The sequence below is a fragment of the Symphalangus syndactylus genome, chromosome X (assembly GCF_028878055.3).
Source record: "Symphalangus syndactylus isolate Jambi chromosome X, NHGRI_mSymSyn1-v2.1_pri, whole genome shotgun sequence".
Lineage (NCBI taxonomy): Eukaryota > Metazoa > Chordata > Mammalia > Primates > Hylobatidae > Symphalangus > Symphalangus syndactylus.
The window spans coordinates 153,194,552-153,219,633 of record NC_072447.2 but is presented as its reverse complement, the minus strand read 5'-3'; the positions used below and the strand labels follow the sequence as shown (position 1 = coordinate 153,219,633).

Sequence of the window (25,082 nt, the reverse complement as noted above, 5' to 3'; positions counted from 1 at the left end):
TCCCTATGATCACTGTGACTTTTAACATGTGGCCTGGCAGTGGAAGTTTTTCAAAAATGCATATACAGCATTACACTTGGTAGAATGCCTAACACCCAGTAAGTGCTGTGGGATGCTTGCTAATATCCTTTGTCCATTTTTCTCTTAAAATTCAACTGAGGGCCACTGTTCTAGGTGCTCAGGATCCACCAGTGAACAAAGGAGGCCCAAATACCTATTTTTATGGCCTTTATCTTCTAGCAGGGGGAGACGGACAAACAACGAACATAACGATCCTGAGAGTTTCACAGAATGTTTGAACGTGATCAATTCTACAGAAGACTAGAGCAGGGTAAGAGGATTCCACTCTAAACTGGATGGTCAGAGTGAGCTGCACTGAAGAGGTGACTTTTGGGGAAAGACTTAAGGGAGATGAAGGAGGGCGTCAAGTGGACACCTGAGTGCCTGAGGAAGAGCAGAGGCCAGTCTGGCTGAAGCTGAGCATGTGAGAAAGAGTTGTTGGTGAGGATGCCAGGAGGTCACAGAGGTAAGGGGTGGGGTGGGGGCCACACGAGGCTTCAGAGACCATTGTAAGGACCTGTGCCTTGACTCTGGGTGAGGTGAACAGCTACCTGGCCAGTTTCTAGCAGGCGAGTGGCATGATCTGCTTTGGCTGCCATGCTGAGAAGAGTGGAAAGAAGTAAAGGTAGCATTAGGGGGTCCAGCTAGAAGGCTATCGCTGCCACACACGGGAGAGGGCAGGCAGCACACACCAGCGTGGTGGTGGGGGCTCAGTGAGAAGTGCTTGGACTCTAGATGTGTTTTGAAGGCGGAGCCCAACAAGCTCTCCTGACAGATTGGACATGGGGTGTGGGAGAGAAAGGTGTCAAGGATGACTCTAAGGTTCCTGGCCAGGGCGACTAGGCTGGCGCTACCACGAACTGAAATGGGGAAGACAGCAGGAGGAGGAGGTTTTGGGGGAAACATTAGGAGTTCTGTTTTGACATGTTAACTTTTATTTCCAGTCCCAGCACCATTTACTGAACATTCCACTCATAGGGATGTGTTACATTTCCACCTTCTTACTATTCCAAGTCTCCACGTCGACGCAGGTCTGTTTCTGGGCTCTACTCTGATCCAAATCAGTCTTGCTATACAGCAGGGCAGGTTATTCCTTGATATTCTCCTCCCAAATTGTGGCTATTTTTAAAACCTCCCTTTGAAATATGAGTATTATAATTTAGAATCAGCTTGAATATTACAATGAGCATGTGCAATTAGATAAGAAAAAGAAATCAGGTAACAGTAATTTTTGCAGATGGCATGACTGTATCATCAGAAAACTGAAGAGAGTAAACAGAAAAACTGTTAGAAATAAAAAGATAATTCAGTCAAGTAATGGGTATAAAATATACAGAAGTTATTGGGCTACAGACAAACACAAACCACTGAGAGGAGGTAAAAGAAGAGAAGAGTCCATTTGTGATAGAATACAAAGACAACAAAAAATGAAAACTTCAAGCCAAGTGACAAAATATTATACCTCAACTTCTCACTTGGGAAATGAATTATAAAGTACGTCCCAGCTTGCCATGGAAAAGCAGATAGGCAATCAGCTCATTATGGAAGTATTTTAGGCTTCAAACAATTTTCATATTCATATCCCTTTTAATTTTTCTATCAAAAATGACTGAAACAAATGCCGCACAGGTCAACCTGCTAATATTTGTCCTGAATCTCATCCTTCAGTTACCACTATATAGAATTTCAGTACATCCAGTGTAACCCTGATTAACAGCTACATGGAATGCAGTGGTTCCTGGAGTACCATATGATGCTCACTGGCAGCCGAAACTCCTACTCAGGTTTGTAATGTGACTATGCTTTTGACTTGAGTAATTTCCTCGTATTAAATAAAAGTACCAGATCTGCTTATTGATAGCTTTTCAAATGTAAGCATTGGTCTTTCCATAAACTCTGCTGAGATTTTATGTCACAGCAAGGGTTGGTGGCTTTTGCTTTTAAAAGCACACTAATCCTGCCTTCTTTGAGGCTAACAGCTCATTACGAGGCTGTGTATTCTTTTCTGTCTTTCCACATTGATAGTATACCACCACAGTGCTGTGAATACTACAGGTGGCCAGTAATTGTTTGTATACCTTCTGGCTCACACAACTGAATAACAATTTAAGTTTTAAGTGGTTAAGTACATTATTTTAGGTTTATATTATGTACTTTTAAAAGTCCTATGCGATTTAATCTATTTCTGTATGACATAATGTTCTACATAAGCAGATCTTTAAGAAAACCTAATGTACTTAATTCATACTTTTATTCTTACACTTATCCCTGTGCATTATAATCATTGGCTTATGTTTCTGGCTGCCCCTACCAGCTTGGGGGCTACTCATGGGCAGAGACCGTTTCTTCTTAATCTCTGCATCCCCCTAGTGCCTGACGCATGAGAACATTCAATATTTGGAAGATGAAAACACAAAGTGCCTAGGGAGATAAAGATGTGTGTAGGATCCTTCACATTCAGAAAATCCACATAGAAAGGATAAGTTATTTCTTTTCTGAATTCATGCCAATAGATCATAATATAGGCCAATTCCTGTCTCGAAGTAAAAACCCCTACCAGAGAATGAGCACTCCTCTCCAGGCCAGTTCCATCTTGCCAAGATCTATGAGACTAAGGGGGATAAATATATTCTAATAAGTTCTTCTAATGATGTACCCTCAAACTTGACCTGTCACACGATTATCATTATTACCTTTAGGAATTCAGAAATGAACTGCTCCAAATTCCTTGAATTTAAAGTATTTCTCCAAGTACAAATGGATGAGAAGAGATTACAGGACTTCTACAAAAACTGTCCGTACTTTCTCATTGCCAATATTTTAAAAACAAGCCCTGACAAATATGGAAAAGGCTTATTTCATAGGACAAACACAGTGCTCATCTATAAAATATTTTTTAATAAGGAACACATCTCTTGTAAAAGCAGTTAGAATTCTGTAAGGATTCTTATTTATTCTTTACTTGATATTCCAAAATGCTAGAACTACTGTTAAATAAATTCCTCCCATGTGCTTCTCAAATTCCAAACTAAACAAGTGAATGTTCTCAAGCCCTGGAATCTGTCACTTTCCAAAAGAATACACATTTCAACCATTACCAAATTGCAAAAGCCTTTCACGCGAGTAGCACAGACCTTGAAATGAGGGTGCCAGCTTGAAATGGGCACTTCTCCAGTGAGGAGGCAGGGCACAGACTGGCATGCAGCCAACTGCCTGAGAGGAATGAACAATCTGAGAGAGAGGCCACAGCTATGGGACCCTGCTGTGGCCAGCCTATTTCTGGCATTAAAGCTGGTGCTTATGCAAGACTGAACTGTGAGAACAGGTAGTCGACCACCCACACTGCAGGAAAATGTGCAAACCTTTACAAAGAACCATCACAAATACTGAATATTTATAATGCTTAGAACAAATCAATAAACTGAAGTACTGCAGGCTGTTTTTCCTTCTGATTTTGGATGGAGTGGAGGTGGGAGAATGGAAAGCCCAAGTGTGTCTTTAACAAAATGTAGAGTCTTTCACTTCAAACTCATTGTTTCCATTTTTGTTTGATAAATGGCCAGCTGAATTTACTACCATTGACAGAGTAATTATCTTTATTTTAGAAGTAAATACCCTCAGTGAAAAGCAATCTGATGTTAGCTGACCTAGTGCAAACACCTGAATGAGAGTAGCAAACATTTTCTTAACAGGATCATCTAAGTCTAGTCAATGTAAAGAATTTTCTAACAATGTCTATATAATGAACAACTACTTCAAGTGATAAAAGGAAATCTCTGGCTATGAAAACTCAAATTTTCTAGAGCTTTAAATCAGCTTGCATTATAGTAAACAATTATATCACATTGGCAGAAGAATTGCAGCTTAACATCAAAACACATGGTTTAGTAATTTAAAAAAATTTAAATTAAGGTTGAGTTTAACAATAAGTGTGTTTTTAGAATCTGATATTTTTCTTCATGCTGTTAAAAAAAAATCCATACCAAATAACATTATCTAAGGCAAGCGGTTGACACTGCTATCTTTTAACAGTGCTACTTCACTTACTTGTTGCTTGATCCTGGGGTTCCATCTAATGTAGTAATTCACCCAGAGTTCCAAGTGACGCATACTGGCAACTGGATATAAAACTCGATTGATTTCTTTAGTATAGAAGGGGTTTTTGAATTTTTCTTTATTACTGTTTATCAGTGACCATAAAGAAACAGTTCTTTCTGTAACCTTCTACAGAGAGAGAGAGAGAGAGAGAGAGAGAGAGAGAGAAAGTGGAAAGCCTAAGTAAAAACACACATAAATCCACAAACCATTTTGCAGCCTGTAGCAATACAGTTCAGCATCAAATTGAATCATACATTTACATTATCCCCATAATAGCTCAAAAAGCCTCATGGGCCAGTGAGTGCTTGGCAGCCACTTATCGATATTTGCATAGGTAATGGCCTAGCTTGAGAGCCACTATTTCTGCCTGAAGACAGGGGCGCAGGATACTGCACCATTAAATGCAATTCACTGACCAAAGCAGAGTATTCCTGGCTAGGTAAAACATTTATGAACAGATGGGTGGTATACTCTTTTTAATTCAGTGAAAAGAAAAATTATCATAAGATCCCAATGACTTTTAAAACTTTTCTATTTGTTGGAACTATGAAATCTTAATCTGTGTCTACTTGACAGTAGGCATCTGGACACAGTTATTTTAATCAACCATCCAGATGTTTAATCTACATCATGTCAACATCCATATCTTTGAAAACATCTGGATAACTGACTACACAAAGTCTAAGCTTTTCAGCCTAGTGTTGCCATCTCATAAAGATATTCACATTTTCATTGCTTTTTATTGCAGGCGTTTACAAAATTTTGACCATAAACTAGAGAGAGAAAGAAAAAAAAAAAAACACCAAAGCTAGGGAAATAAAAATACAAGAATTAAAATTACCAAAGGTAGAATCTGAAACTTTTCCTAGTAATGACTTTAATAAGAAAAGAGCAATAAGCTAAAACTGGAAACCAAAAAGAGCATCCCAAAATAAGTGACTAAAGAAATTTCTTGGCCGGGTACGGTGACTCATGGCCTGTAATCCCAGCACTTTGGGAGGCTGAGGCAGGCGGATCACCTGAGGTCAGGAGTTTTGAGACCAGCCTGACCAACACGCTGAAGCCCCGTCTCTACTAAAAATACAAAAATTAGCTGGGAGTGGTGGCAGGCGCCTGTAGTCCCAGCTACTTGGGAGGCTGAGGCAGAAGAATTGCTTGAACCCGGGGGGCAGAGGTTGCAGTGAGCCGTGATCACGCCACTGCACTCCGGACTGGGTGACAAGAGCGAAACTCCATCTCAAAAGAAAAATAAATTTCTTAAACATATTTATTTCATTTCATGAATAATGACAGCATAATTTTGCCTTTCTTTGAATCCACCTAAAACCTCAGTTGTACCTTTTTGATGCCAAAATCTATATACTACATTGTATTTATTTGCATGCTACTGTTTTTATTTTTATATATGCACATAGTTTAAAAAGTCAAATAGTTTGACAAGGTTATGAAAAAAAGTGCTCTCTCTCACCTCTTTTCCCAGAAACAATTGTGTTTTTCCCTCAGTATTATTTACAACTGACAAATAAAAATTGTATATATTTAAGGTATATGATGTGATGTTTTGATGTATGTATACATTATGAAATAATCACCTCAATCAGGCTAATTAACATTTGTCACCTCATATAGTTACCAATTTTTTTTTGCAGTGAGAACACTTGAGATCTATTATTTTAGCAAATTTCAAATATACATTATTATTAACTATAATTACCATACTGCACATTAGGTCTTTAGTACTTATAACTGAAGGTTTGTATCTTTTGACCACTATGTTCGTCTTTCCCTTACTCCTTCCCTAGCCCCTGGTAACTACCCTTCTACTCTCTGTTACTATAGGTTCAAGTTTTCTTAGATTCCACACATAAGGGAAATCATGTGGTATTTGTCTTTCTGTGCCTGGTTTATTTCGCTTGGCACAATGTCCTCCAGATTTACTTATGTTGTTGCAAATGGTAGGATGTCCTTTTTTATGGCTGAGTAGTAGTCTACTGGATATAGGTAGTATGCTTTCTTTATTCATCTGTTGATGGACACAGGTTGAGTCCATATCTTGGCTACTGTGAATAGTGCTGCAATATACATGAGATTGCAGATAACCTCTTGGACATGATGATTTCATTTCCTTTAGATATGTACCCAATAGTGGGAGTGCTGGATCATGTGGTAGCTATATTTTTACTTTTGGGGGAACCTCTGTCATAGTTTGAATATTTGTTCTCTCCAAACCTCATGTTGAAATCTGAGCGCCAGGCTAGGCGCGGTGGCTCACACCTGTAATCCCAGCACTTTGGGAGGGTGAGGCGGGTGGAGCACTTGAGCTCAGGAGTTCGAGACCAGCCCGGGTAACATGGCAAAACCCCATCTCTACTAAAAATACAAAAATTAGCTGGCTGTGGTGGTGTGCACCTGTGGTCCCAGCTACTCAGGAGGCTGAGGTGGGAGAATCTTGCTTAAGCCAGGAAGGTGGAGGTTGCAGTGAGCCAAGATTGTGCCACTGTACTCCAGCCTGGGTGACAGTGAAACCCTGTCTCAAACAACAACAACAACATCAAACAAACAAAAAAATAAAGAAAAAGAAATCTGATCCCCAATTTTGGAGGTGGGGCCTAGTGGGAGGTGTTTGGGTCATGAGGACATGTCCCTCATGAACAGATTGATGCTCTCTCTTAGGTGTTTGTTGTCACTCTATATTAGTTACCTAGAGAGCTGGGTTGTTACAAAGAGCCTGACACCCTCTCTCCTCTCTCTTGCTTCCTCTTCCACCGTATGATCTCTGCACACTGGCTCCCCTTCACCTTCTGCCATGAGTGGAAACAGCCTGATGCTCTCACCAGAAACTAAGCAGATGCTGGCACTATGCTTCTTGTACAGCCTGTGGAACTGTGAGCCAATTAAACCTCTTTTCTTTGTAAGCTACCCAGCCTCAGGTATTCCTTTATAGAACACAAAATGCATACCTTTAATGTAATTCCTACTCTTTGAGGTCAAAGACAGTGTCTTACAAGCTATCATATTTTTTTATATTTCATGGCAGACTACATACATTTTGGCAAGCCTAATGTATCAAAAAAAAAAAAAAATAGCATTTTAACTCACCTGTCTTTCTCGAGCAGATTCACAGTTGAATAAGAAAGTACCAAATCGGCAACTATACAGATGATCCAAAATTATAATCAAAAATTGTTCATTGAATTCAAAAGCTGTAGGGAACTAAACAAAAACAAGCAAACAAAGCATGAAAAACTGGGACTGAAACTTTATAAAATTAGAAAGATACACTGTAGAAGTAAACGAATGCTGCCACACTGTAGGGCTCTAGGAAGGACAGCAGAGGCTGTAATCTGCACACACACCACAGTTGTTCTTTTTTTTAGCAGTTTACATAGGACCGAGCACTTTAAGTGTTAAATAAATCAATAAAGAGGAAAATGAGATAAACAGGCTGATTTTCTGGCTTCTCCTGCAGGTACAGTGTAGTTTAGTTATTTAAGCTATTATGAGATAGCAGACACAGCTATATATAAGTGTCAGTGTAAAATGTATATAAACGACAACTTGGTATTGTCAATTCCACTGATCTTCCACTAGTAGAGACATCAGAGTTAAATACTTAATTTTTAAAACTTTATTAGGGAAAATCCCAGATATATCAATAGTAGCAGGAATAAAAAAGTGAACACTCATGTACCTGGCTTCTCCAATTATTCACACATGACCAGTCTTGCTTCATCTCTATCTCCACCCTGTATTATTTTGGGGTCAAATCCCAATCATTATATTAAAATGTTTAATTTAAACAATAAATTGAATGTATTTTCATCCCTCATATTCCTTACCTGTTTTGACATTTGCCACACACAGTCAATAAACTGGAGAAAAATAGGAGAACGGTCAGCATCGGTGTGGTTTTTATCACCATGACCTATTCGCTGAAACAAATTGATGAAGATAATTTGTTTTAATTAATGGGTACAAAACTGAGAAAGCATATGACACAAAATGTGACAATACAATTCAGCAATGTGCCTTCTAAATGCCAAGTTTCTCAGAGAGGAAATAATATATACTCCCATGGCAACATAGGCAATGTAAGGTTTCAAAATAATGGAAATTAAGTATATAAACGTCTGCAAAATACCAATAAAAATTGCCAAAGAATCATCATCCTAGGTGATTGTTACAATTATTTCATATAATCGGAATTTTGTACAAGTCCTGAACAGCTATAGATAGAATGGACACGATTATCCTACATAGTATGTTAGCAATACACTCAACCTAGTTCTTTCAGTCGCAAAGAGAACAATCCTAAAGTTTCAGGACTTAAAATCATGTCCAAAAGGTATGATTATTAGAATTAAATGTTCTTTCTCTCTTAAAAACAAGACAAAACCAAAAAAATCTCACATTCATTTACTAAACAATGATTATTTCTATGGCTGGGTGCCGTGGCTCATGCCTGTAATCCCAGCATTTTGGGAGGCTGAGGTGGGCGGATCACGAGGTCAAGAGTTTGAGACCAGCCTGGCTAACATGGTGAAACCCCATTTCTACTAAAAATACAAAAAATTAGCTGGGCATGGTGGTGCATGCCTGTAATCCCAGCTACTTGGGAGGCTGAGGCAGGAGAATTGCTTGAACAGGTGGAAGTTGCAGTGAGCCGAGATCACGCCATTGCACTCCAGCTTGGGCAACAAGGGCGAAACTCCATCTCAAAAACAAACAAACAAACAAAAACAAAAACACAATGATTCTTTCTACTTGAAAATGTTATTCACACTATGAAACCTGGGTGGAGGCTAAAAGGATACATAGCAGTGTTTCTGAAAGGGTAGCCTACGGATCCCCTTCATGAGAATCACTGGGGAGCTGGGTCAAAATGCATATTCAAAGGGCATCTGGAAATAAGACCTAGGAATATGAATTTTAGTATGTTCTTTTGATGATTTCATTAAAAACATTTTCTTGGGGGGGTTATTTTAAAAAAATTTTATTTATTTTTATTTTTAATTGAGAGAGAAATATATATTGACTGTTTAATGTGTAGCATACACATTACCTCACAGTTACCATTTTTGTGGTAAGAAAACTTTACATCCATTCTTTTAACACTGTTCAAGAATATATTAACTACAGTCATCATGTTATATAATAGCTCTTTTGAACTTATTCATCTCTCGATGATTTTAAAAATGCATATCAGAAATAAAAAGCCTCAACTAAAAGTCTATAAAATATATTTGACTCTAATAGCTATATTATTTGAGAAAGAACTGTCTATCTTCTTTCTCATGAAATTTCAATGTAAACATTTCTATGAAGATGCTTTGTATTACTTTCAAGTTAAACTGCAAACAGTGCAGATGGATAAACATATCTCTTAAAAAAAACTTTCACTACCCAAGGCATCATGCATTTTCAAACTCGTAAAGTTTTTACTACACTCCTCAGATTTTCATTGTAATACTGAATATGTAACTTAACAACTAGTTTTAAAATCCCGAACGGTAGTGATCTGTTTTTAGAAATTAGCTTTGTTTACTTACAGATGCAAATTTATGCCCAAAACTTATCCATTCTTTTTGTACCAATATTTCGAACCCTTCAATGCTCCTATAGAAGCTATCCAACATCAGCATGGCCAAGGATGTCAGCTGAGCAGTCCTGTCCCATCCGTCACTGCAATGCACAAGCACTGAACTCTTCCCCGAAGAAACTTTGTCTGCTACTTGAATGGCTCCTGTCAAAACAAGCTGACAAAGAAAAATATGTGAGTCAGTAGGGAGCTATAAGATACTGCTTAAATTTGATAGTTTTTAAACTTAGAAAAAGCCATGCTTTAAAATATTAATGTCCAGAACAAAGATTTATCAAAATGAAACACTAAGAGCTGCAGGATCTGTTGATCGTCCTCTACAGACACTGCATTTGTTTTCTTTTCTTTTCTTTTTTTTTTTATTATGCTTTAAGTTCTAGGGTACATGTGCACAACGTGCAGGTTTGTCGCATATGTATGCATGTGCCATGTTGGTGTGCTGCACCCATTAACTCGTCATTTACATTAGGTATATCTCCTAATGCTATCCCTCCCCCCACCCCACAATAGGCCCCAGTGTGTGATGTTCCCCTTCCTGTGTCCAAGTGTTCTCATTGTTCAATTCCCACCTATGAGTGAGAACACGCAGTGTTTGGTTTTTTGTCCTTGCGATAGTTTGCTCAGAATGATGGTTTCCAGCTTCATCCATGTCCCTACAAAGGACATGAACTCATTTTTTATGGCTGCATAGTATTCCACAGTGTATATGTGCCACATTTTCTTAATCCAGTCTATCATTGTTGGACATGTGGGTTGGTTCCAAGTCTTTGCTATTGTGAATAGTGCCGCAATAAACATACGTGTGCATGTGTCTTTATAGCAGCATGATTTATAATCCTTTGGGTATACATCCAGTAATGGGATGGCTGGGTCAAATGGTATTTCTAGTTCTAGTTCCCTGAGGAATCGCCACACTGTCTTCCACAATGGTTGAACTAGTTTACAGTCGACTGACTGTAAAAGTGTTCCTATTTCTGCACATCCTCTCCAGCACCTGTTGTTTCCTGACTTTTTAATGATCGCCATTCTAACTGGTGTGAGATGGCATGTCATTGTGGTTTTGATTTGCATTTCTCTGATGGCCAGTGATGATGAGCATTTTTTCATGTGTCTGTTGGCTGCATAAGTATCTTCTTTTGAGAAGTGTCTGTTCATATCCTTCACCCACTTGTTGATGGGGTTGTTTTTTTCTTGTAAATTTGTTTGAGTTCATTGTAGATTCCGGATATTAGCCCTTTGTCAGATGAGTAGGTTGCAAAAATTTTCTCCCATTCTGTAGGTTGCCTGTTCACTCTGATGATAGTTACTTTTGCTGCAGACACTGCATTTGAATGTGCCCAGGTGTTAAAAAACAAACCGAAACAAACCAAAAGCCAAACTGCATCTCAAACTTATTTTCATGGATGTGATTGCGATAGTGTGCTAGGGCTGTCATAATGTACCAGAAACTATGAGGCTTAAACAACAAAAATATATTGTCTCACAGTTCTGGAGGCTAGAAGTTTGAGATCACGGTGCTGGCAGTGCCATGCTAACCACTAAAGATCTTTTCCAGGTCACTCTTCTAGCTTCTGGTTGTTCCTTGGCTTGGGGCAGCGTAACTCCAATCTTCACATGGCAGTCCTACTGGGTGTGTGTGTCTGTGTCCAAATTTCTTTTTATAAGGGCACTAGTCGTAACAAAGTAAGGGCCCACACTACTCCAGTACAGTTTCATTTCAACTAAACATGTCTGCAAAGACCTTCTTTTCAAATAGGGTCACACATTGAGGTATGGGGGGGTCAGGACTTCAACATATAAATTTTTGCGGGACAAAAATTCAATCCATAACAGTGATCAGATTAAAAAAAAAATCACTGACCCAACAGGTCACATCTAGACTGCAGAAGTCTGATACAGTGAAATCCACCTTTTGACCTTTAAATTGGCAATATAACAACTCTTATTTGGCTCATAAACAGTAGGGTACTTAAAGTGAAAGTATTCCAGTAAAAATTTGAGACTTAGAAGTATCAATACATTTATGTATACAACAAGTTATTGCTATGATGTCATTTTTTGATGATTCATGCATTTACAGAAACATACTTTATAAACCATGGAATATACCCATCCTGAGTGTGAGTGCAGTAAGATTTATCAAATTCATACGGTTGTGCAATTATCACCGTAATGTAGTTGTAGAACACCTGCATCACCCAAAAAGTTTACTTGTGCCATCTAAGGTCAATCTTTCTCCCACCTTAAGCCCCAGGCAACCACTGATTTGCTTCCTGTCTCTATAGTTTGCCTTTACTAGAAATTTTACATAAATAGAATAATGCAATAGGTGGCCTTTTGTGACTGGCTTCTTTCACTTAGCATCATGTTTTCAAGGTTCATTTGTGTTGTAGCATGGATCAGTACTTCATTCCTTCTGATGGTCACATAACCTTCCACTGTATATAGATAGACCACGTTATTTATCCATTCATCAACTGATAGACATTTGGTTGTTTCTAGCATTTGGTTACTATGAATAGTGCTGGCGTGAACTTTTGCATACAAATTTTTTGAAGGGACACAGTGTTTTTATTTCTCTTGGGTAAAATATCTTGGAGTGAAACGGTTGGATCATATGGTGAATATATGTTTAATTTTTTAAAGAAACTGCCAAACTATTTTCAAAAGTGGTTGTACCATTTCATATTCCCACAAACAATGTATGAGAGTTCCATCTTTTCACATGCATATCAACAATTTGTATATATTATGTAATTTTGGGTTGGTTTTTAAAAGATTTCTTCCATGGAGCTTCCAAAATTCTAACAGCCATGCAACAGACATGTATTATAGTCATTTTACCCAATTCAAGGAAATGGAAATTCGTTTATTTTAACTAATTCACGGAAAAGGCAGACCAAGTGAAAGATCTGATGTATGAGGGTTGAAAAATTGCCTACTGGATACAATGCTCACTATTCGGGTGATGGGTAAACTAGAAACCCAAACCTTACTGTGCAATATCTATGTGACAAACCTGTACATTTACCCCTTGAATCTACAAAAATAAAAATAAAGAAATGTAACTTCATTAGTTTTACATATACAATGTAACTAAAGTGGATAAAGTAGTGCCAAGAAGGAAAGGTTAAGGGACCTAAGGATGCCTGGTACATCAATTAGTTGTACAAAATCCATTATTCCTAAAATGACTAGAGCAGTTTATTTCTTCAAGCATTTTAAGTATTCTCCTTGAAATCCTGTTTACAATTTTCATTTGAAGTACTTCTGAAGAAAGGGCTGTTGAGAAGCAATGGTAATATACTAGATCACTTGAGTCCAATTTAATGAAGTTGGGGTTCTAATGCATTTTTACAGAGGTCAACTCTCACTCGAAATACTTCCCTCACTTATAATAAAAAAAGGACTCAATCTCAGCCAATTATTTTCAAAAATGTTAGCTGTGTTCCAATTAAGTATTAATTCCCACGATCACTTCTGACAGAAACAGCTACAATTATCTAATAAAACTAAACCAGAGTTTTAAACACACATAACCAAAAACTCTTAAATAATCTGATGGACTTGTGACTGATGAAAGAAATGACAGCCATCAAGCAGTATACATCACGGTAGTTAAGAGCACTGGCTCTATGGCAGAAGACCTGGGCCTGAAACCTCATTCCACTTTTGATATCTCGTGCTTTGGGCCAATTGAGTAACCACGGTTTCTCTCTCTCTACTGTGAAGAAATGAGCAATGTCCCCACTAGCTTGTCTTGGACTAAAAGATGCTCCCCATAAAGTGCTCACATTGAGCATAGGCTCAACGAGGGCTAGCTGCCATCCAAGAAGGCCAAAATAATATGATACTTTACAAGAAGAAGGACTATAGGGGAAGAGTATTGTATTGCAAAGGACAAAGAGGATATACAAGCTCCAGACACTAGAGAGTCCTTCTTCCACCCTGCTGGGGCTGTCAGTGAACTAGAATGATCATTTGAGAGGCATGCTAAGGATGGTGATTTTCTCATTGCAAAAGGCTTGCCCTGCTTTCATACATTGAATGGTGATACCATTTCACCAGATCACAGGTTAGTGATGGCCATGCCACCTGTCAGCAGACCCAGGGCTATAAGATAGTATAGAAGGCTGAATAATGGTCACCAAAGATGTCCACGTCCTAATCCCTGGAACCTGTGTATACTACCTCACATGGTAATAGGGACTTTGCAGATGTGATCAAGTTAGTGATTTTGAGAAGGCAGATTATTCCGGATTATCCAGGTGGGCCCTAAATTACATCACACAAATCCTGAGAGAGGCAGAGGGAGATTTCATACAGACAGAAGAGGGGAAGGCAATGTGACCACAGAGGCAGAGGATGGAATGATGTGCCCACAAGAAGCTCGAAGAGGCAGGGAATGGATTTTCCCCTCGTCCCATCCAGTATTCAAGGTCCAACTCAAGGCTATCCACAACTCTGCCTCACGGTCTGAATTGCTATGATGTGACTGATGCCCGAGAAGCCCTGAGTCAGATATCACTACAAGTGTCCACCTAGACTCCCCAATCTCCTGGTAACTCCTTTGGCTTCCATACAGAACAATGACAGTTTCTTTCATTTCTTTCATATCCCCTTTGCTATAGACAAAAGTATAAAACCTTAGAGAGGTCTCTTAAAACATTTCCCACATTCCTTAAGTGCTAACTTCCATACTTCATCTTTTGCAGATGGCCTTACCTCCTAACTTCCTCAGACATCTGAGCCATTGAACAAGACCTACTTTCACCCAGTCTCTCTTCCTTCTATCTAGCTCAGAGTAGCGGCTGAGCCACCTTGCCAATAACTCCTGTACCTGTGCTCTCTTTTTTTAAAAAAAAGCTTCTCCTCTTATTTAGAAAAGTATTATATATTCCCTGGAAAAAAATGGAGAAAACATAGGCCTATTCCTCAGAAATAATAATTATTCACATATTGGTGGATACCTTTCTAAATTCTGTATGTATGTGTGTGTATGTATGTATGTATATATAACTTTTCTTGTACATTTAGGTTCTTTCCAAAGCTTTTCCACTTTTTTTTTTTTAAAGAGATGGGGACTTGTTCTGTCACCCAGGCTGGAATGCAGTGGCACAATCACATTAATAGGTCACTGCAGCCTGAAAATTCCTGGGCTCAATCTTCCTGCCTCTGCCTCCTGAATAGCTGGGACTACAGTTGTGCACCACTACAACTATTTTTTGTTTTTTTTGTTTGAGTTTTGTAAGAAGCAGGGTCTCACTACGTTGCCCAGGCTGGTCTCAAACTCCTGGGCTCAAGCGATCCTCCCACTTTGAGCTCCCAAAGCACTGAGACTACAGGCATGAGTCACCATGCTGGCTCTGTTTTTCCACTATCATAAGCATTCTAGTATATTCATATTTTCAGACCTGTGTGATTATTTCCCTTAAAAAAAATTCCTGAAGTAAATCTTTTCTCTTTGTCTACAAAACAGGCTGAAGCTTCCCATGACTTGAAAAGCCCTTCTCATAGTCATATGATCCTCAACACTTCCCCCTTCCTTAACTCTCTCTCTTATTAAAAGAACAGTTGATATTAATTACCTCTATTTTCTCACTCACACCCACCACATCACTAGACACCCCCAAGGTCATAAAGGACCTCGCTAATAAACCTCCTTCAAGTACCACTGACCCTTTCTTCTGAAGACCCTTTCTTTACCTTCCAATATCCTCCTTTGATGTCCATTTCTCTCGTATGCCTCCTTCACTGAGCTCCACTTCTCACCTCCTGCCCTGAATACAAACAGGCCCAAAGCTCCACTCAAAGTCCTCTGATCTTTTCCCCACACATCCTCTCTCAGAATCTACATTAAAGGGCTTTGCTTGCATTTGTTGCCCAATAGCTGATTGCCAAACTGACGTCTCTGTGTTAAGTCTCTATTTTGGGTTCTACTTTGCAGAAAGCCTGCCTGTTAGACACCACCATGTGGATGGCCCATCACTACCCCAAATGCATGGTGTTTCTCTTGACCAAGGTCCCAATCAAATCTTATTTTTATTTTGCCTTTCATTTTTTTATGAATTTGTCATCCTCACCAATGAATTGTAAAAAAAAAAAAAAAAAAAACAAAAAAAACAAAAAACCTAATTGTGACAACTAAATATAATGTGATACCTGGATGGGCTCCTTAAACAGAAAAAGGACATTAGGTAAAAGCTAAGGAAATCCAAATAAAGTATGAACTTTATTAATAATAAGTTAATAATGTATAAATATTGGTTCATTAGTTGTGACAAATGTACCGCACAATGTGACATGCCATAGTTGTGAGCAGTGTAAGACGTCAATAAGAAGAAAAACTCGGTTGGGTATATGGGAACTTTCTATAGCACTTTTACAATTGTTCTGTAAATTGAAAACTATTGTAAAATAAAAAGTTTTATTTTGGTTTTTATGTTAGACCTTGTGAATGGGAAAATGGTATAAGACTTTAAGGAGGTTCACATATGATTGAAGAGATGATAGGTATGTGTAAAAAGAGACATAATGTATAGCAAAGTCAGTGGAAGGAACATTCCCTTTGAGATTCGGTGGGATTTGATCTGGTCCTTGAAGAATGTGGAAGGATGGGGGAATCCATTCTAGAGAAAGAGGACAACCTAGACAAAGGCCCAGAAACGGGTGTAAGTGAGATGGAATTAGGAAGAGTAAGGATTTCTGTAGTTGCAGGTTAATCTACAAACCTGCAGAAGCCAGATGAACAGGGGCGTGGCTGTCAGGTTAGGCTGTTGGGAGCCCCTAGAGGTTTTGGAATAGCAGGATATTTTAGGAAAATGTTCTGTCAGCTGCTTATAGAATAGATACAAGGGAAGGAAGAGAAAACAGAACCATTTTAAGAGTGCAAAGATAGGGGTAGTAATGGCCTCGTTTGAATGCTGCCAGTGTGGGGGTGAGGGGACTATGAGAGTGACAGACATGTTTCCAAGGAAGGGCCTGTGGTACTTGATGATTAGCTCGGTGCAGGAGCTAAAGAAATGTAGGATGACACCAAGAGGGTGAGCCTGGCTAGCTGAGAAAAGCATGCCACCACTTGCAGATGAAGGGTAAGTTGAAAAACAAAATTTGACTAGAGAATATATCTTAATAATTCACCTATACATTAAAGCTGACTTTTTGTTTGTTTACAGAACTAAATGGTTTCTAAAAGTGTTAGTTCCCTCAGATCGCTTCAAGTACTTTTTAAAAAGTGGAGGATTATTGATGCCTTTATCAGGATAAAGGATTGAAAATAATAAAACACAAAACCAATTCTTTAAAATAAGTCATTTGAGATTAGTTTCAAAACAAACAAACAAACAAAAAAAAACAAAACTGACCACCTCTATCTAGGTCCAAAGAGGTCACACTCAGTAATGGTTAGATAATAAATTGGCTATTCCTAAATAAACCTGCATGAAAGACTGAACGACTTAATACTGAAAGATGGAAAGAGATGTCTTTGCAAACTCTAAATATATTCTGGAATGATGATGTGAAATCTTTAATTTAGGTAAGCAAATTATAAAGCAACATAAAACTGTCAAATGTGGTCCTCTACTACAAAGTTTATCTCTCAATGTCCATTTTTTTTTAAGGAATTTAAAAATATCTCCATTCCACTAAACAATTATATTCTTTTTTATATACGCAAATATTTTCACAAAATATACTTGCCTTGATATGTTCTAACCAATGAGTAGACTCCAAACTGGACAACCAATGAGATTCTTCTACATTAGGATAAACAATGTCCTTCACTTTTTTTAAAGATTCCCGCATAACATGAATATTATGAATGTCTAAGAAGAAAAGTTCGGCATTATGATATGCATCATCACTTTCATATCCTCCTCCTGTTGCCTAAGAAACAACATGAAATACAAACAATCAGTTGAGTTTTCTATTTCATCAGAAACTTACACAAATATTTCTAAAGTTATTTGTCCTCCAAATAACCCCAAACCCTCCAATTTAAATGAATAATTGATGTGACTTGACTTCCTAGCCAACAATAAGTCTCAAAAACATTAGTCATACTTTGAGTTGAAAAAAAGACAGAAGGCTGGCAATTTCCTGGGGAATCTGTACTCCTAAGGAAAAAAATCATCCTCAAAATGCTCTATAATTAATAGCTCTTCTTCCGGATCTGGAAAGGCAAGAGCAGGTTGTGAAAGGTCCTCGTTCTCCATTAGTTTTGTATCTCTAATAGTACTCTACAGGGGGAAGTGGGGAGGCAGCCAGACTGAGGCAGCAGCAGGCACCTCTGGCTCTGTAACAGCACTCACGTAGGACGTGATGCATTAGAGGAAAACAACAGGCTTTGGAGTCAGACCCAGGCTGATAGCTCAGCTTCAGCTTCTCCTTGCCATGTGATCTGGGACAAGGCACTTAACATTTCTGAGCCTCAACATCCTCTCCTATAAAATAGGGGATAATATTACCTAGGTCTCATACTATTAAAGGAACCACACTCTATTATAATAGCTAATGCCAGCCACTATTTAATGAACTCCTATGACATCCCAGGTACTGTGACTCTTGCTTTACATAATTTTCTCTCTTCAACAATGCTGCAAGATAGGTATTACTGTCCCCATTTTGCCAATGAGAAAACAGAAACTCAGAGATGCTAGTTAACTATCCCCTAAGTCACATAGGTAATAAGTGGAATTCAAGTCTAAGTCTGGCTTCAAAGCTCAAACTTTTTCTACTAAACCATGACTATTTCTCTGCTATGCAAACACCAATGACAGAGCACTGCACATAGTGAGCTCTGAAAGAATAAAAGCTTTCAAGAGGAGACAAGATGGCTACCGCCTACTACAGCAACTACAAGTATTAACTTGCCAGGGCAGGCTTTGGTTCATCTTCACAGCATGGTGAAGAGTGCCCATTTTCCACACTGACAAAAGGAGATGCTATGGTTTCATTTAGGAATCTGGCTGCATTCTGCTTAAACATTTTGAAATGGCACAGAACACGTGGCCTTTGGCCCTTTAAGAAAAAGTTAAACAGTTCTGAGACTTGCAAAGAAAGCAATATTATACTAACTCCAGAATGCCTGTAGGAACAGAACCGGGAAACATCTGCCTGGGGCTGAAGAGGAAAGGAGAAGTCACCAGACAAATGTGCCATAGCTACAATATGCCTATTTTCTCTTTATTAACAACAATGGAAGGAATATAAGCTTGTAGCCATGGATAGAAGGGCCAAAGAAACTTAGGTTTTTGTTTTGTTTTGTTTTTGTTTTTTCCTGGAGTTAGTCACAGAGAAAGGTTTCCTGCAGAAGTAAGGCTACCATCCATTTAGGTTTCAAACTTGGAGACCTATGTTAAAAGCCAGAGATCTTGGTCTCCAAAGACTCTAGGCAAGAAAATATAGTTACGCAGAAATATTTCTTTAGAGCTTGCTCTAAATAGTATCACTAGTAAGTAGCCAGTAAACATTCAGTGTTGTTTTAAAAAAGTTATTAGCTAATAAATAAGCAATTTATTATTCAAGTGGGCCACTTTCTCCTCTTCCTGCTTCTCTACACATGTGGTTTTTAAATAGTTATGGTGATTTTCAAAGACATTCTTGAAACTGGAGTTCTCTTCATAAATAACTGAAAATAAGTGAAAAAATAAAAGGAAAAATATACTTTATTACTCATCGCTAATGTTTCTGGTAAAAACAGACATTAGCACAGTTCCACATTAATTCATCACGATGTACTGCCACAAAAATAGAAGTGGCTTGCTGCTAGATCTTACCGATCCTTAGATTTTGTTTAATTTAAAATGATGTGCCGTTGCTTGTTGCATCTGGGGATGTAAATTTCTAAATATCCGTAAGGGAGGAACAATTAGGTCCAAGGAGAACAGAAGGTCAGAAAGGGCAACAATCAATTAGTCAAGCACACACTGAGTTCCTGAAAGTTCAAATTCTACATCTCTGGTTACTTTTGAAGTATTCTTTTTGGTTTTCCTTTCTTCGACAAAAAAGAATAATGTAGATTACCTAGGACGATGATGTAAAGGTCTACGGGCCTGTTGCTATGGATATAGACGACTAGCGACTAGCGGAGAGACACAGCAGAGGGAGGGGGAAACAAGTGAGCTTTTTAAAAGAATAACAGAGATCTGTAAAGCTTAGGCTTTTTCCCTGATATTTTCCTTCCCTTAACTCCTAAGAGGACTAGAAATAGAGGCTTGTTTCCCGAGTGTTAAAAAGGCCTTCAGGAATTCTATTGCTAGAATGAGCTTTAGAGTTAATTAGTGTATCCATTTCATGTGTTTTAATATTCTAAAATATTCTTTGTAAATACTTCATTGTAATGTATATCATATCTATTTCAGGCTAAATATGTACATGAAAATATTGCATTATATATATATATATATATATATATATATGTATGTATGTATGTATTCACCCTGAAATATATATGAAAGATAATAGGAACAGAGATATATAAAATTAAGGACAATCCAAGAAGATATTTAGATTTAGATTTAATTTTCTGAGTGTTTCACTTACGATTCCTAATTTACTTGTCAATTTAACTCACTGATTGCTTCACATATAATTTCAAAATCATCTCTGGACCAAAAAACAACCGTAGTAACAAATAGCTGGTTTAAAAGCATGCATGGGATGGGGAGGTGGCCCAGGATTAAACGTGTAGGACAGAAGATCTGTGCGCAAATAGTGAAGAGTTGAGCTCTGCATGCATGTAGTCTGGCATCCTAGTGCAGACAGACATCACAGATTCTATTAGGAAGCTGCTGCACCTATCTGAGCTGCTCAAGAACTTGTTTTGCTTTCTGGTTCTTGTCTTATGTTCTGAATAATTGAAGATGCTAGACAAATAACCTCAGGATAAGCAACGTATTAAATATGATGAAATTTAAGCCTACAGCAGAGGAGAAAAAATAAATCTGAAAGCTGGAGTGGGAGTGAGCAATTTGGGGCAGGCCCCTCGTGAGCATTTGAAAGAGACAGCAATGATGGGAGGAGAAGGAAAAGAAAAACAACAAAAAGGAGAAATAGAACGTAAAATGCACATCAATCTGGGGCCATTTAGTATAGCAGCAAACAGCCATACACCTTGCAGCAGCTTCTGAAGGCAACACCGTGCAGTCACTGATGTTCATGATGACCCTAATCAATTTTAAGTGCATTCAGCATATTCTGCTTACAGCAAAAAGTCAATTGAGACAGACTTCTTTGAAAACGGTCAACTTTGTGTATGTTTGTGCTTGGAAAACTCACATACGTGGATCTACTCATTTCTTGAATTATCTTAGGTAAATGAGAATACACATATGTGAGTATATACGGGTATGGGGGAGGGAGTGTTTGAGTAAGCATGCAAATTTAGTATTTTAATAATTACAGCTTCCCATAGCTCCTTACAGATGCCCCAGTAGTGTACACAATGAGTGATCATCCACAGCTGAAAGGGCTTTAAAGAGAATCTAACTTTTTCCTGCCAAGGTCCTAGCCAAAACCCAATTTCATTACAGTCTAGACATGCCTATTTACCTAAAGTTTATTTGCATTTGATTTTGATGTATTCAATTTTGTTTAAGTTTTGTGATTAAAACTACTTTCTATCTAAGAGAACTGGTTTTCTTAACTATTAATTTAAACCCATGTGTTTCTATACCATGGCAAAAACATTCACAGAAAACACTGCACTCCGTATGTAAGCTAAGTGTCCAGCACATCATTAAGTCCACTCACCTTGTTGGCCACTGCATTTACGCTGGGTCTTGCATCATAGATGGTGAGTTTAGAAATTTGTTTATTAGTCTCCCTGATAACATCGAGATATTTCTCATCATCTTTATTTCGTTTCCCACTCATACCGACAAGAGGCTGGCTGCAACGCACAATGACCGTCTTATTTTCTGGATGAATCCATGACAGCACCTATGGTCAAGTCAGAAAGTTAAAGCTATCAAGAAAGCAAATCTCCAAGCAAACAATTAAAACTGCAAAACAGTAAAGCACTGACCGTTATCAAGAAGTGAATCTGACTGTGCTAAAATAGAATACTTGTTCACTTGCAATCTTACAGTGTGCGTGTGCCCAGAGACATGCATTTAATAATATAACTCAGAAACAAGTACAATTACCAGTCTTTTCTTAATTAGCACCACATCCAATATAAATTAATTGCTTACCTAAAAATAGTTATATCACTTAAAGGAAATTGAAAGCTTGATCCTATTTTAATTATGTAGCTTGAACTGGATTTGTTATCATATAGAAGCAGCTTTGGCAAAACGTGAGAGGTAAAGGAAATCGTCTCTGGTACAGTATGTTTCTCATAATACCAACTCTGCCTACAGATCATGTTCCCGACAGTCTCAATTCTAGAATCTAACACAGGAAGGAAGAAAACCTGAGCAGAGCAAAACAGATCTCAGGACAGCCCAAAGAGCGAAGATCTGCTCGTCTCCACAGTGCAGTGTGGACATCCAATGCCTAGGGGACCTCATCAAGCCCTGATTCAGAACCTGTCTTCTCTAATTTTATACACAAGTCTAGTACATTTGCTCCCTGGTTGCCAAGCTCATAGCATGTGAAAAGTAATACACGTAAAAGGTAGCTAATAATGTAATATACCAAAAACGACAGAATTGTACACTTGAGATGGGAAATTGTTTGGTATGCGAAGTAGATCTCAATAAAGCTGTTAAAAATGGGGAGCTGAAGAATTGCAGCACAGTGGGCGACAGACAATGTGGACTTTGGGGTCTGGTGCCATCTCTGCCGTGGCTCTAACCTCAGGCATTTCACTCGCAGCTTCTCTGGCTTCCCTTTCCTCTTCCATAAAATGGGGAGAATAATATAATCTCATAGGGTTGCTGGGTGGCCTGAAGAAGAATGCCCAGAAAGTCTGTAATAAACACTGGCTCGTGTTAGCTTATAGAGGCAGGCCCAGCAGCCGGGAAAGTCAGTTAACAAAAACTACAAAATGCAGATACAAAGAACTAAACAAGCATAATCACGTGGGCTCACTCAACATAACACTAAATTCCCTGATGTCTCTGAAGTTACCTACTCCACGATGGCAAATGACAAACATTGATGTTTATAAAAATGAGTGTTTATAATGACAACAGGTTATTGAGAAAAGATTATACGATAATATTTATTCATTCTCAGAACAAATATGGTCCTTGCACCATGCTAGAGATCAATTAAAAACACCATCGTAGCCCCTGCCTAAGAGTCCAAAGGCTCAGAACTGGGAGCCTTGGAGAAGGTACTAGTGGGACCTAAACCTCCACCTTCCAATCTATAATGCACAGCACATATGAGATCTGCCTTCCCTTCACTCTATGGCCCTGGTATCAAGAGAGACAAGAGACATGACATCACTTTAAAAGAGCAATTTGCTACACATTTAAAAGATTTATTATTTGAGAAAGACCCTCATCAAGTTGTAAATTTCAGTCGGGCCACAGGCAATGGCCTCCCTTCCCCCACCCCTCTTCTCTTTGTGGTGCCATGTTAGGAAACGCTACTCCTCTGAGTTGTTTCACCTCTTAATTTCTTTGCAGGAGGGGGGATTTTTACTGCTTTTTGAAAAGGATGCTTATTACAGAGCTAAACAGGTACAAATAATGTTCATTTCACAGTGTCAACTACCATGAGTGCTTTTACAGTATATGGCACTGTATTATTAAAATTAATATCTAGAAGCCATAGATAATTAAGTACACAAATATCTAACCACTGAAAGATGTTTATTACAGCATTATTTATAATAGCAAAAGATTAAGCAGAAGCTGAATGTCTCACAATGGAAAACTGATTAAATCATGGTACATCTACACACTGGCATATGAGCGGATCATATTTAGCAACATGGGAAGTTGTTTACAAGATATTGCTAGATAGAAAAAGACACAAATTATAGAATAATTTCTATAGACTGAGACACAAATTATAGAATAATTTCGCTTTTTTCAAATACATATATATATGTGTGTGTGTGTGTGTGTGTGTAGATACATGCTTAGAAGGAAGTCTGAAAGGATATATACCAACAGTGTTAACACTGCCTCTCACTAGGTGGCAGACTCCTTTTTGCTTATCAGTATTTTTTATAATGCTTAAAATGAACGTGCATTACTTGTACATTAAAGACTCATAAAATTAAGACAAATCTGTTTCAGAATAAGAGAACACATATCCATTAATGGAAACATTTAATGCACACTGATTATTTCTCTACCCAGCGATATTTTATTACAGTTTGTATCTTATTTACATGCAAAATAAGATCTCTTTCCTGTCATTTCCTTTTGTATTTTTACATGAGCTTTTATAAAAAGAACTGACTATCAGATATTATGATTTCACATTAAAGGCACATACATTTTCTGGGTGGAAGCAAAGCTCTGAGACTTAGCCAACAGCCGGGTGGTTAGAAAGCATACTGCAAAGAACATATTACCACGCGTAATAGTACCTAATAGTAGATCTATAAATATGTAGAGGTGATGGGGAACTTAGTCTTTCCTACAAAAGCTATTTTAGAAAAAATAAATACAAATTGGTGGCCATGATAAAGTAAGAAGGATCAATAATAAGACTAAATAAAAAGTTAAGAAATTCTATCTGCTCTACAGTAGACATTCATTCAGAATAATGGGGACTACTGGATCAAGATGGCAACCAAGCATGGTGGAAAGGGCACAGTTGTTTAATTTTCTCTGTTTCAAATCCCATGGAATTCACCCACATACACAAATGACACGGTAGATGCTCAATAAATATGAACTGAATGAATACATGAACAAAACTGAGCCAGGCTACCCTAGCCCAGTTGTCCTTGTGAGCAAGGCATGTATTAGCAAGACAGACAGCCAGCCAGGGTAGGGGTGTAGTCTGTGGCTATGGTACAGAAAAGCATGTCCAAACAGAGCACAGGAAGACTGAACTTGTAACCCTAGCTTCATTAGCATCATGTTCTAACAACATGAGCTAAAGAACATACTTTCAAGTACAATTTATATCCTGAAGATATGAACAGACACTACTAACTGGAGAAGCAAGTGAATTAAAAAAAATCATTACATAAGGCATTTATTAATTTTAATGGGTAAAATAGTAGTGCTATAGTGGAAAAACATGACAGACACTGCCTTAGCAGAATAATCACAGTTAACATCACTAATAACGGGACAAATCAACAGCATGTCTCCTAAGGTGGTGCACTGAGAACACAGCATCACTTCTGCGGTTTTATGGCTAGAAGTGTGTAACAAGTGAATTAAAAAAAATTACAATTCATATT

The 25,082-nt window shown here is 38.1% G+C and overlaps 1 protein-coding gene across 6 annotated transcripts in view; it reads right to left on the bottom strand.

The window, feature by feature from the left end:
• Positions 1-25,082, bottom strand: part of MTM1 (myotubularin 1) — a 104,367-nt gene that overhangs the window by 5,419 nt on the left and 73,866 nt on the right. For all 6 annotated transcript variants that reach the window (XM_055269276.2, XM_055269281.2, XM_055269283.1 and 3 more), the window contains 6 exons: positions 21,512-21,700; positions 17,459-17,644; positions 9,708-9,914; positions 7,998-8,090; positions 7,258-7,371; positions 4,108-4,284 (listed from right to left, as the gene is read on the bottom strand). In XM_055269276.2, the coding sequence (XP_055125251.1) occupies positions 4,108-4,284; positions 7,258-7,371; positions 7,998-8,090; positions 9,708-9,914; positions 17,459-17,644; positions 21,512-21,700 (966 nt within the window). The remainder of the gene's footprint in view (positions 1-4,107; positions 4,285-7,257; positions 7,372-7,997; positions 8,091-9,707; positions 9,915-17,458; positions 17,645-21,511; positions 21,701-25,082) is intronic.